Source organism: Brachyhypopomus gauderio, chromosome 1, assembly GCF_052324685.1.
Source record: "Brachyhypopomus gauderio isolate BG-103 chromosome 1, BGAUD_0.2, whole genome shotgun sequence".
Classification (NCBI taxonomy): domain Eukaryota; kingdom Metazoa; phylum Chordata; class Actinopteri; order Gymnotiformes; family Hypopomidae; genus Brachyhypopomus; species Brachyhypopomus gauderio.
In genome coordinates this window covers 3,778,398-3,791,993 of record NC_135211.1, presented here as the reverse complement: position 1 = coordinate 3,791,993, position 13,596 = coordinate 3,778,398, and the positions used below count along the sequence as shown (strand labels likewise).

The 13,596-nt window shown below is 43.0% G+C and overlaps 1 protein-coding gene across 1 annotated transcript; it reads right to left on the bottom strand.

The window, feature by feature from the left end:
- Positions 1-1,675: 1,675 nt before the first annotated feature.
- On the bottom strand, positions 1,676-2,914 carry LOC143526267 (hatching enzyme 1.2-like). The gene is made up of 4 exons (XM_077020910.1): positions 2,693-2,914; positions 2,375-2,515; positions 2,173-2,290; positions 1,676-2,063 (listed from the first exon to the last, which is right to left on the bottom strand). The coding sequence occupies exons 1-4, from the start codon at positions 2,808-2,810 to the stop codon at positions 1,676-1,678; spliced, it is 765 nt and encodes a 254-aa protein (XP_076877025.1). The 5' UTR covers positions 2,811-2,914.
- Between the last annotated feature and the right edge of the window lie 10,682 nt (positions 2,915-13,596).

Below are 13,596 nucleotides of genomic sequence, written 5' to 3'. Positions count from 1 at the left end.
TTAGTAAAATGGAAAGATTTAGCTGTCTCACCATTATTTCTGTAAGGTCTCTCTGCCTGTTCAGCTCTGTGTCGGTGGCTGGAGTGGTGTTGATTCCGCCACATCGTTGCTGCTGGTTTGTGGTGGATGGCGCGATACCCCTGGAGCTGCTTTTTAGATGTCGCACTTGTAACCCAGGTGGGAAAAGAGACAAATAATTAAACAGATCAATAGATTTATATACATTATATAATAAGAATTCATATATAATAATTTGTATAAATAATTCTATTTCATTTATTCACGTCGGCAGAGTTTATTTATAATTATACATCAATCTGATCACGAGGTGTGGTTAGCCAATCAGCTTAGAGATGTGGAGCAGGTGAGCTGTTTCCGCGCTTTTTCTCATCCTTTTTCCGGTTCTAGTGCGGTGGTGGAAGAAGCTGCGTTTCTAATACGTTGGTAAAGATAAAAAATATATATATTACTCTGAACTAGAAGGAAGTGGAAACCTTGCATACCGGGGGAGCAGAAGTCAGGAGGTACAGAGGGATTAGGCAGGAGACAAGGTCGGGGACGTAAGCGAGGGTCAGGACACAGGAAAGCAGGCAGGATATAGAAAGGCTTGGTACGCGGCATGAGTCGGCAATACTTCGCAACTGAGATGTGCTGGTGAAGTGCTTAAGTAAGGCTGAAGGGGGCGTGGTAATGAGGGGCAGGTGAGGTTGATTAAGAAAGATCAGGTGGCATTCCTGACACATTGTTACGTCAATGATACTCAGTTGTATATATCTTCAAATCCTGATTATGCCTGTAATATTAACAACAATGAGTGAATAAAGGACATAAACAATGGACAGCAACTCACTGTTTTCTTCTAAATTCCAATGAAACAGAGGTTCTACTGCATGAACCCAATGATGCAAAAAGCATGGTTTGGTCTCACAGTGTCCTCATTTCACATCATAACCCACGTGGTCGACTGTACTCTCCACATGGAGGGTTTTCATTAGACCATATAATTATTACAATTACAGCTATTTGTAAATCTTTGTCCTATGAAGACTCTTACTCATCAAACAACCTTACAGCATCAATTTGAGGCTCAGTTACAAGCCCAATTTTTCAATCTAGGTTTAAGACTTATTTACACTGCTCTTATTTAGCCTTTTATGAGTAAAATACAGAGCCTGGAGGCCCAAGTCGTAGTGTGTTCAAGAAAACTGAGATGTTGCCCTTGAGCAAGGCACGTAACCCCAACTGCTCCCTGGGCGGCGGGCTAGGGCTGCCCACCACTCTGGGCACGTGTGCAACAAAGCCTACTAGTAATCCCTTGTGTGTGTGTGTTCTAAGTGCACAGATGGGAAAATGCAGAGGACAAATTTCGATTGGGGTGAAAATCACATTTGACAAAAATATGGCACACATACTCATAATTAAAGCTCTCAGAGCAAAATGCGATTCATCCACGTATAATGCCATGCTGTGCCCCCCAGCACTGCTGCTCAGACCATTCTGAATACATACCATTGAACATGATTAATTTGCTTTGAAGTCTTTTATTATATGACATTAGTACATATTGTACAGTCACATGATGCATGACAATTGCATTGTTACATTTTTTATTACACACTACGTCGAGCAACAGAGGAAGTATTGTTTAGAAATTTTACATCATATGATGTCAATTTTAGCAATTATACAGAATTTTGATCCTCTTGACATCAATGGTGGAGAGTTCCTCTCTCTGTCCAATCACCACTGAAGCATCAGGAATAGGAGTGATGGTGTACTGGCCGTTAACAGAGAAAGCAGTTCTTCCATAGTGCATCACGGAGGTGTAGTCATATGGTGTGTTGAGGTTGTTGGTGTTCTCCTTGTTAAAATTGGACTGCATTGATGGGTCAATGTTTTGCCAGTTGATCCTGACATACTTGTCACGGTCGCTCCTGGTATGCTCATGGTAGAAACCGAGCGCGTGGTTCAACTCATGCTCAACGATACCATGGTACACACATCCGTCTTTGCTGAGAGAGATCACCTGAGAACCACCTGTTCTGCCAATAGAAGAGTAGCACCTGAAAGACAGGGAGAAGGCTGTCCTGATCACAGACATCAAGCAATTGGCAATGTGTACAAAACAGGAATAACAGAAGTAAAATAATTCAAATAGTTTCCTGCTCTCACCCATTTAGATTCTGAATGCTGATGTAATCAGGTTCAAACGTTCTGCGAACAAAGCGAATGCAGGTTTTGCTGTGGAAGGATGCCATGGCACTGGTAATTACATTCAGGTCAGAAGAAGCTGAAAAAGAACCAAGCAAAAACATTAAGAAATAACATCAACATCAATGTAAAACCTGAACCTGAATCTGGAGGTTTTACTTACAGAAATCATTGCTCACGACATAAGGGACCTGCACTACTCCAGTTGAAGACTTTTGCCAAAAGCAGTTGTTACTCCGGCAGACCAGAGCATTCCTGGTACTTGGCACAAGTATGTCTCCCTCCACCAACTGTTCACTAGATCCTTCATGCAATCATGGACAAAAAAGGGATTTGGGTTGCAAAAACCAAATAACAGGAACTTCAAATGAAATGTTTTAGCATTGCCATAGTAAAATGTTTAGTATTTATCAAATGTGTTTATACATCTTAAGAGAAAGCATGTTAAAATAAAAAGAAAACAACCAGCAACTTGTCTGACCATTGTTGATGGTGATAATGCGTGAAATGATGTCCACATGCTGAGGTTCTGTGAGAGGGAGAGCCTGGTAGAGACCCAGCAGCAGGGCTAGAATGTAGAGAGAGGCTCTGGGCTCCATGTTGCTTCAGTGTGAGGAGATGATCTGGATGCTTCTACACTCTAGCTCAATGTCTGAATACTGTCCATCCTGGCCTTTTATACACATGGACACTTATATGACCACAATCCCATGAACAAACAAACACAGGTGTGACAGTGTGGGACTAATGTTAGGCATTAGTGTCCACTGTCTAATGTATATCACCAAAGGGAGGACACTTGGAACTTCCCCATTTGTCAAATATCTCAATGAATTGCAGTGTGCGGCTGAGTTTGTTTGGCTAATCTCCACTAATGGATGATCTGTAGAGTTTGGTTATCACTGTGCATTAGACTGTTTTTGTTGTCATTTCAGTTTAATCACTATTGTAGGATCTGTTGGAAAGGATAGTTCAAGAATTGTGTCATAGAAGCAGTCAAGCTTTTCATGTTGGAGATTTTAAGAAAAACTATTGCAACTTAAAAATTTGCTGACATTTTTTGTCTTCACTTCAGGTACATATATAATGTTATAATTAGGGGTGGGACGCGATTTAAAAAATTAATCGAATTAATTGGAAGCTTTGTAATTAATTAATCGAAATTAATTGCATTTAGTATTCAGTATTTAACATGAGAAATATTAATTTAAGTTTGAATGATGAATGAATCAATGAACATAATCATAAACTTCAACATCTTGTTTATTTTTCCACCAGTCTACTACACAGACCAATATATGTGTAGTGTGCAGAAAACAGTTCAGAACATTGGAAATTCTGACCAAAAATGTTTTGCTCAGGATATTGGAAGAATTGAATAAATCAGAAGATGTTTTTTAATACCATTTTAGATGGTATATTTTTCTTTAATTTCCCAGGCCTCTGCCACAGGCATTTTCATAGTGCCTATAAGTGGTCTTCTGCATGCTCAAAGCAAATGACTGGATCTTCATCATCTATAGATTCATCATCTATAATATGAGCTGTCACACCAAGATCATTCTTGTTGCTAACAGAGGTCCAGTGATCCCCAGTCAGAGCCACATTTGTGGCACTCTTCACAATAACCTGTTTTAACTCTTTCCTCATCATACAGCTGCTGGATTTTCTTCGACATTGTCTTTCTGGGGTGAGTTTCCCAAAACGTTCTTAGCGCTAAGTACTTCGTAACCTCGTTCTTACGTACGAGGTTAAGAAGTACTTGGCGCTAAGAACGTTTTGGGAAACTCACCCCTGGACGGTAGTTCGTAACTTGCATCAGTTGACGCAATTCGCAGCGCTTCTTGTAAGCATTTATCTTCGACCACAGGGAGCGGACAACACAAATAATGTGACGCGTCATGTATAAACGCGTGCGGAGTTGCGCGCTACGGCCACTCGCGAAAGTTTAATCCAGACTTAATGGTCCAATGAAGGTACTTTAAAAACCAGGACATTTCCTCACTTTAAAAAAAAACCCGGGACGCCCGGGACAGGATGTGAATTACGGACGTTTGGTCACCCTATCGTACTAGGAATACATTTAGCAGCTAAGTTATCATTACTGACCTGCGCGTTAAGCTGGGCGTACACTGTGCGATTTTTGGCCCATTTTCAGCCAATTTTTCACTCGTTTCGGCTCAATCGCGTGTCGTGCATCATATAGTTCACACAGGTAAACGAGGAGCGATTCACACCTCACGACCAACTCCCAATCAGAAATCGCAGCGTCGCAAGAACATCAAACATGTTTGAAATTCAAATCGCTCCTCGTGAGAGTATCGCACTGTTGAAGCAGCTCCACGAGCCGACTCTCCCTGCGATTTAGTCGTACAGTTTGAGCTGGAGCTGAGTACACAATTTAAAATATCGCACAGTGTATGCCCAGCTTTAGCCGCAACATGTTTTGCGTTGAGGTGGTAATGAAGGGTGGAAGTGCTCCTGTGATAAGCGAACTCCTTCCTACATAAAGTGTAAATAACACTATTTTTGTTTGTACTTCCATCTGGAAGTTTCATATTTTTTAATTTCCCATCCACAGGCGTAGCCTCTTCAGTCATCTCCATCATGATCTTATTGTGTGTCCATAATCTGTATGCCCGGAACTCGCGTACTGAGAAACATTCCATGGTGCAAAAGTGTCTCGTGCGTTAAATGCGTTAAAATGCGTAAATTTTTTTAGTGCGTTAACTTTCCTGTAATTAATTAATCGAAAATACCGCGTTAAAGTCCCACCACTAGTTATAATCTGTTTCAAAAAGCAAAATCAATTTCTGTCCATTTTTTCTTAGAATGATTTGTTGATAAGTAATGGTTCAAAATAAAAAGTAGGCATTTCCCTGGCTTGTCCAAGGATGCTACAAACATCCATATTTGCAAAATATGAAATTAAATTAAATTAAATTAATTGGCAAAAGTATAAAATGCATATGTAGTGGCGATTTCTGTCTAACGCCAATGAGGATGGTGGTAAGTTGTTCCCGACACGCAGTCAAGTAAGCACTCACAGACAGAGAAATAAAAATAGGATAGGCATAGACAGACAGATATGTATAAAAATGCAAACATGTCAGGTAAGTATACCACTAATTTATGTGTATTATAAGTTACCATCAACATGATGTACAATTCACAAATATGGCTCCAACACACTGGCCCCTAATTGTCACTGTTACTGCAGGACAATTCTAAACCATAATGAAAGGGAGCCATACGTACTCAATAAAGGCTATACAATACAGGTGTTCCAAAACCTAATACACAATACATTAGCCCATACACAAAGGTAACCATAAAAAACCAAGAAACACCAAATGAAATGCTAGTCTTACATTTTGTTTCCATTCGGGTCCCCCCCCCCCTTTTTTGTTTTTTATTTCAGTAAAGTTAAAAAAGGTAACTGATCAAGTCCAAGTCCAATGTACATGTAGCGCCACCTGTGAAAGTCCGTAGGTGTAAGTGTATGGGCTGGTGTGAGAGCACGCACAGGAATATTTAGATTTGTCAGTACTGCAAGTGTGCAATCAGAGCCTCTCTGAAGGTGCTTCATCACCTTCGAGAAGAAAGCAAAGCTTACTGATGGGTCTCTGCAGCACGTTGGTCTTTGTTTGCACCAATACGCTTCGCACAAGACCTTTGGCGCCAGGCAGGGTCTTAACCACCCTACCCAGGGGCCAAGAATTCCTAGGTGCTGCTGGGTCTACCAGCACCACAATGTCATTGATTTTGAAATTCATTTCAGTGTGGAGCCACTTCTGTCGTTCTTGCAGTAGTGGAAGGTATTCCATAGTCCACCTTTACCAGAACTGATCTGCCAGGTATTGGACATATTTCCACCATTTCCTGCTGTACACATCATTTTTACTAAAGAGACCAGGAGGTGGCAACGGTTCACTCTTCAACTGCAGTAGGTGGTTTGGTGTCAAGGGTGTGAGATCATTTGGGTCACTAGAGGTTGTAGTAAGCGGTCGGTCATTGAGAATGCATTCAGTCTCACAAAAGGCTGTTTGCAGCATTTCGTCGTCCAGTGTTTGTTATCGTACAATCGAGAGAAGTGTCTTCTTAACCAGGCGGATAAGTCTTTCCCATGCTCCTCCGAAATGAGCTGCATATGGTGGATTGGAACAGCCACTTGACATGGTTTTTTAGCAGGAATTCCTGAATCTTTTCTTTATCCAGCTGATTCCGTGCCATTTCCAGTTCCTTCTGTGCGGAGGTGAAGTTGGTGCCACAGTCTGTTCTGATGGTAAGCACCTGACCTCTCCGACACAGGAACCGCCGGACTGCATTCATGCAAGCACTGGTATCCAGACTCCATGCTACTTCTAGATGGATTGCCCGGCTTACCAGACAGGTGAAGAATACTCCCCAGCGCTTTACCCGTGAGCGACCACTCTTGGCCTCCACCGGACCAAAGAAGTCAATACCCACATGGGAAAATGGTGGCAAGTTGGGAGTAATCCGATCCTGTGGCAATTCCACCATTTTCTGCATTCCAGGTCTGGCCTGCATCCGTCTGCAAAACACACAAGATCTAACAATGTGTCTAGCACAAGAGTTAGCCGAAGGGAGCCAGAATTTTTGTCTAAGTTTTGATAGCATGTGATTTCTTCCTGAATGTCCATTTTGCTGATGAATATCCCTAAGGATCAACTTGGATATATGTGATGACTTGGGGAGTATGATTGGATTCTTTGTGTTTACGGATATCGGTGCTTTACCTATCCGTCCTCCAACCCTCATGATGCCATTGTCAATGAATGGATCCAGTCTGAATACAAGGCTATCAGATTTCACTGGTTTGTTCATTTTCATCAATTTCAATTCTGCATCCAGGTGGCAGTGCTGTTCATAACAAATGATTGCCTTTTCTGCTTCATCCAAATCATCCACAGTTAAGCATTTTTGCTCTTGCTCACCTTGGCATGTGGATGTCACTTTGTCTCTGTCCTTTCGACTTCGATGCAGAAGGATGCGTTTGAGCTTCAGCAACCAGGCAACAGCTCTAAGTAGTTTCCTCCAAGAGGAGAAGTACTGAATCAGGGATGAAGTTGCATTAATCTCCATCTTCACACAATTCACAGTAATGGCATGTTTTACCTCTACATCACAGCTGGGTATGTAGCTCAGATCTTCTGGCATATCAGGCCAATCTGATTCCCCTCTTGAAAGCAAGGGAGGACCGTGGAGCCATCTGTTGGACGCCAAGAGTGGTTCAATATAGAGTCCACGTGAGGCATCATCTGCCGGATTGTCCTTCGAGCAGACATACCTCCACTGGTGTGCTTGCGAGAGGCTGTAGATTATTGCAATGCGGTTAGCAACATAGGTGCGGAACCTTTTGGTTTCGTTGTGAATGTATTTCAGCACAGTTGTGCTGTCTGTCCAGAAAGTGGAATTCTGAAGATCTATGTGTAGCTCTTTCTGGAGCATTTTGTCGACTTTCACAGCCAGTGTGGCAGCAGCAAGCTCCAACCTGGGAATAGTCATCTGCTTCAGAGGTGCTACTCTTGATTTCGCCATTATAAAGACAATGTGAATGTCTCCACTGCTGTTCTTAAGACTAAGGTAGGTCACCGTTCCATAACCGGATTCACTGGCATCACAGAAATGATGCAGCCGAACAGTCTTCACCGGGCCGAAACCCTCAGGTTTTATGCACCTGTCCACTTCAAATCTGTCCAGCTGTTTCAGTTCTGTCATCCATCTTTGCCATGGCTTGTAGAGTTCTTTTGGAATGTGTTCATCCCATCCACGATTATCAATGCACAGTTTTTGCAGGAATTGCTTGGCCTTGAGAATGAAAGGGCATAGGAAACCCAATGGGTCATAGATGGAACTCACGACTGAAAGGATGGCTTGCCTAGTGAGTGATGTGCTCTTGTCGGCAACCTTGAAGGTGAGTATGTCTTTCTGGATATTCCACTGGATTCCCAAGGCCCTCTCAAGGGGTGGTTTTTCTCTGTCCAGGTCAAGTTGTTTCACAAGCGTGGCTCTGTGACTTTCAGGTATTGTAGCAAGGACCTCACAGCTGTTACTTACCCACTTGTTTAGGGTAAATCCTCCTTGGGCGCATGCTTCCCTAAGGTTGTGCGTAAGCTGGATAGCCTCCGTCACAGATGCCACAGATCGAAGGCAATCATCTACATAAAAACTGTTTGATGGTGTCAAGAGTTGTTGCACTAAACTGCTCTGAGTTGTCAACTGCTGTTTTTTTTCAGGGCATAATTGGCGATGCTTGGAGATGACACAGTACCGAAAAGATGAACCTTCATCCTGTACGCTTCCAATGGCTTGCTTGTATCCCCCTGTGGCCACCAGAGGAATCGGAGGAAGTCACGGTGATGTTCATGAACACGTACTTGATAGTACATTGCCTCGATGTCGGCCATTACAGCAATCCTTTCTTCTCTAAATCTCAGAAGAACACCCAGCAGTGGATTCGCCAGGTCCGCACCCTGGAGAAGTTCTGTGTTCAGTGATTTGCCTTTATAAGATGCAGAGCAGTCGAATACAACTCTCAACTTGCCATTCTGCTTGTGGTAGACTGCGTGATGAGGTATATACCAGACCATTCCATCATTCCTTTGCAGCTGGCACGTAGGCACCTTTTCTGCATAGCCCTTGCTGAGCACATCTTCCATAAATGTGGTGTACTCACTAGCGAAAGCAGAATCTTTCTTAAATTTTCTAGCTAGACCCACTGTACGTTGTACTGCCATCTGCTGGTTGTCTGGCATATTTACAGCTTCATTGCGAAAAGGTAAAGATAAATGATAGCGACCATTTCTAAGCACGACTGACCTTGTCGTCACATCCATGAATTTTTTATCCTCAACGGACATCTCGGTTTCCTCTTCACATTCCTTTTCAGGGAAATCATGGTTGTATTGTCTAATAAGCGTCTCTCTTATGTTCTCCAATGTGATTCGGTTAACTGTTGCGGGTCCCTTGTCACCTCTTTCCATAGCAGAGCAGGAATTGAGTGGACCATTGACCACCCATCCAAGTAATGTCCTGACTGCATATGGTCCATCATTTTGGCTATTTAAGACATCCCATGGTTCCATCGCCTTCGGTACGTCCATGCCGATCAGTAGCTCTATATCAGCATCAATGCTGTCCAGGGTTATGCCACTGAGGTACGGCCATCTTTTGATGTCGTTTGCTGTAACCAAATGGTCCTTTGACACTGGGATTTTGGCTTGTGTGTATACAATGGGTAACTGAAGGAACACACTGCCATCAATGTTGCCACCTTTAAGACCTTTGAGCTCATAGCATCTCACCATTTGCTCCTGTCCCATCGTTTTCAGGGCCACCTCAGTCCTGCGTCCGCTGACGTTAAGCTGATGCATGAGCTTGTCAGAGCAGAAAGTTGCTGAGCTGCCCGGGTCAAGGAATGCGTAGGTCATTATGGATCTGGAGCTTTTGGGTGACTCAATGATGACTGGCACAATGGCCAATGCACAGTGACTGGCCCCTGTAACATGACTAGCTGAGATGAGTGCGCTATTAACAGGCGCCTGAGTTTTGACAGTATACTCACAGGTAATGTTCAGTAAGGTATGATGTTTACGCTTGCACAGCTCACAAATGGCCCTATTGAGGCAGTTCCTGCTAAGATGTCCTTTTTTAGACACCCAAAACAGTAGCCATTTCTCTTCAGATATTCTACTTTCTCTTCATGTGCCTGTGATTTGAAATTTTCACAGTCAGTGATGTCGTGCCTATCTGAACAGCAACTGCATGTCATTGACGCTGGAACGTGCTTGTTGGTTTGCTGCGTCTTAGCTGTCTGTGCTGTTAACTGAGGGTTAGACAAGGTGACAGAGGTCATGAAGCTGCTTCCACTCTTTTGAGACTTTGCACTAGGCTTGGCTCTAGAGATGGGCTTGCTGATTGGGTTATCTCTGATGTCACCAAACACTGGATGGAGTAAGATGGTAGACTGGCATTCTATGAACTCCACAAGATGAACGAACTTAATCCGTGTGTTGTTTTGTTGGGATTTTTCATACACTGTGGTTCGCCAGCGTTCACAGAGTTTGTAGGGTAATTTGGAGATGAGCAGTTTAAGATTAGATGTTACATTCAGTTCATCCAAATGGTCCAGATTTTGCATGGCAGTAAGACATTCTCTTAAATATAGTGCATATTCAAGGAGAGCCTTTCCATCATCAACTTTCAGTGTTGCCCAATTAAAAGCCTTGTCTAAGTATGCATTTGCAATTTTCGTTTCATTTCCAAAATGAGTTTTCAAGAGCTCTTTTGCCTTGGCATAACCATGGAGGGCATCCATATGCATGCAACTTTTGACGATATTCTTTGCTGGGCCATCAGTGAACTGCTCTAAAAAGTACAATCTGTCTTTATAATCATCAGTATTTTTTTCAATAGAATGCTCAAAGGCAAGCATAAATGGCTGGAATGACAAGGGATTACCACTAAAAGTAGGCACTTCTCTTTTTGGTAAAATGGAAAGATTTAGCTGTCTCACCATTATTTCTGTAAGGTCTCTCTGCCTGTTCAGCTCTGTGTCGGTGGCTGGAGTGATGTTGATTCCGCCACATCATTGCTGCTGGTTTGTGGTGGACGGCGCGATACCCCTGGAGCTGCTTTTTAGATGTCGCACTGCTCGCTGAAGTGGTGTTTTAAGAACAGCCGCCACAGGTGCAAAGTCGAGGCGAGAGAGGACAGGCTTACTCGACTCCTCCATACGGGAGTCATAATACTCATTCATAGCGTTACCTTGCTCTTCAGCGTCGCTCAATGCTTTGAGTTTGGCATTTGCCTCGTCTAATTGAGCTTGTAGTTCCAGATTCTCGCGTTTGGATTTTAATGCCATTTCTTCCATGTCGCGCTTTAATCTCAGTGACATTTCCTCCATCTCACGCTTTATCTTGAGCTCTGCCTCCTCCATTTGCAGCGCCTGAAGTGCTGGCAGTGCTTTACTCCGTGCCTCCAGAGCAGCCTTCTCAGCCAGTGCCATCTTCACTGCAGACGAGGCCCTCGAAGACCTAGAAGTCCTGGAAACGTTAGAAACGCTGTCCTGTGGCTGTATGGTTGACTGCAGTTTGTTTTGTTCCATTCTCCAAATGTTCACTTTTTCAAGGAAATCCTCAATGTCCTGCAATTTTCCATTGAACCAGTCCGTGGCACTTTCGGTTTCATCCTCCAACATTAATGATTGCACTTTGCCGTGTGATGTTTTAAACGACTGAATACTTAGCAACAGTGCCGTCACCTTTCCTTCAACTTGTTCCATTTCTCCGTTTTGAACCAACAAAGTCCGAATTTCATTGATTTGTTTCGTGCAGACACTTAACTTGCCACGGCGGGAGGCAATCTTGATCTTTACTAACTCAGCCGGGTCTTGTACCATCTCGCATTCCGACATTGTGATTTAAACGCAGTCCACAATCACTACAGTCTTTCAACTTTTAAAGTCCTTCGAGTATCGGTTTTCACACACCCTGCTTGCTTGCTTTCCTTCCTAATTTATGCTTCCATTTCAACCTTTTTTGCACATCCACAGGAAAACATCCAACGTATCCGAAGCAGGGTGAAGTAATCCAAGATATTTCAGAGCAATCCTTCTTACCGTCGGGTTAGAAAGTTTTCAGACTTTGTAGTGGCGATTTCTCTCTAACGCCAATGAGGATGGTGGTAAGGTGTTCCCGACACGCAGTCAAGTAAGGACTCACAGACAGAGAAATAAAAATAGGTAAATTTAATTCCTCAGTCCGGTTTTCTTTCTCTGTCTGTGAGTGCTTACTTGACTGCATGTCAGGAACAACTTACCACCATCCTCATTGGCTGCATGCATAAGATTTTGAAGCGCTTGTAAAAGTTTGTGATAAAGACAGAGACCACATGAATCTCATGCAACAAACTGGTGCCTTGAGCAGAAGGCCAAAGAGCCAGCTCTCATGATGAGAATTTAGAGCACCCATTAAACCTTCTGGAGTGGCAGTCTCCATCACATCACCCTCTCCATCAGAGAGTGATGATCTCCACTGATGCTACCAGAACATTCCCCTGCACTTTACACTTTCCGTCTGTCCCACACCTCCACCTTACATCCAGGACCACATCCATGCACCTCAATAGGGTTTTTTTAATGGGTTTTGAACCATCCTGTCACAGTAGGGATGGGTTCTTAACCATGGAAACAGTCCCGTTGGTATCAAAGTACCATCCCACTTCTGACGAACTTTGTACCAAAGGCTGACGGCAGCAACCATAGATTGTCTTGGACCCAGGTCCTACTCTCAGCAAACACGTGCATCACCACCAGACCAAAGAGTGACAAAAACCTCAGGGTGCAGCCTGTCTGTATTTGTAATCTTACTTGCCTGTGTGATCATGCTGCCCTGTTACAATTGTCAATTTATCTTTGTATGGAATGAATACTCTGAGCTGCCAGTTGTAAAATATGGTGTCCCACAAGGGTCAATACCATGCCCCATGTAATTCTCATTAGACTACTGTCAGGCACATTTATTTGCAAACATGATATGTGTTTCCATTGTTACGTCAATGATACTCAGTTGTATATATCTTCAAATCCTGATTATGCCTGTAATATTAACAACAATGACTGAATAAAGGACATAAACAATGGACAGCAACTCACTGTTTTCTTCTAAATTCCAATGAAACAGAGGTTCTACTGCATGAACCCAATGATGCAAAAAGCATGGTCTGATCTCACAGTGTCCTCATTTCACATCATAACCCACGTGGTCGACTGCACTCTCCACATGGAGGGTTTTCATTAGTCCGTATAATTATTACAATTACAGCTATTTGTAAATCTTTGTCCTATGAAGACTCTTACTTATCAAACAGCCTTACAGCATCAATTTGAGGCTCAGTTACAAGCCCAATTATTCAATCTAGGCTTAAGACTTATTTACACAGCTCTCATTTAGCCTTTTGTATGTAAAATACAGAGCCTGGAGGCCCAAGTCATAGTGTGTTCAAGAAAACTGAGATGTTGCCCTTGAACAAGGCACGTAACCCCAACTGCCCCCCGGGCGGCGAGCTAGGGCTGCCCACCACTCTGGGCACGTGTGCAACAAAGCCTCCTAGTAATCCCTTATGTGTGTGTGTGTTCTAACTGCACAGATGGATAAATGCAGAGGACAAATTTCGATTGGGGTGAAAATCACATTTGACAAAAATATTACACACATACTCATAATTAAAGCTCTCAGAGCAAAATGCGATTCATCCACGTATAATGCCATGCTGTGACCCCCAGCACTGCTGCTCAGACCATTCTGAATACATACCATTGAACATGATTAATTTGCTTTGAAGTCTTTTATTATATGACAT

Bases quoted from the DNA above. Each gene is read 5' to 3' on its own strand.
- LOC143526267 (XM_077020910.1), bottom strand. From the start codon at position 2,810: ATGGAGCCCAGAGCCTCTCTCTACATTCTAGCCCTGCTGCTGGGTCTC. The intron at 2,291-2,374 runs GTAAGTAAAACC...GTTCTTTTTCAG, and splicing joins TGTCGTGAGCAATGATTTCT to CTTCTTCTGACCTGAATGTA. The intron at 2,064-2,172 runs GTGAGAGCAGGA...CCTGTCTTTCAG, and splicing joins AGCATTCAGAATCTAAATGG to GTGCTACTCTTCTATTGGCA.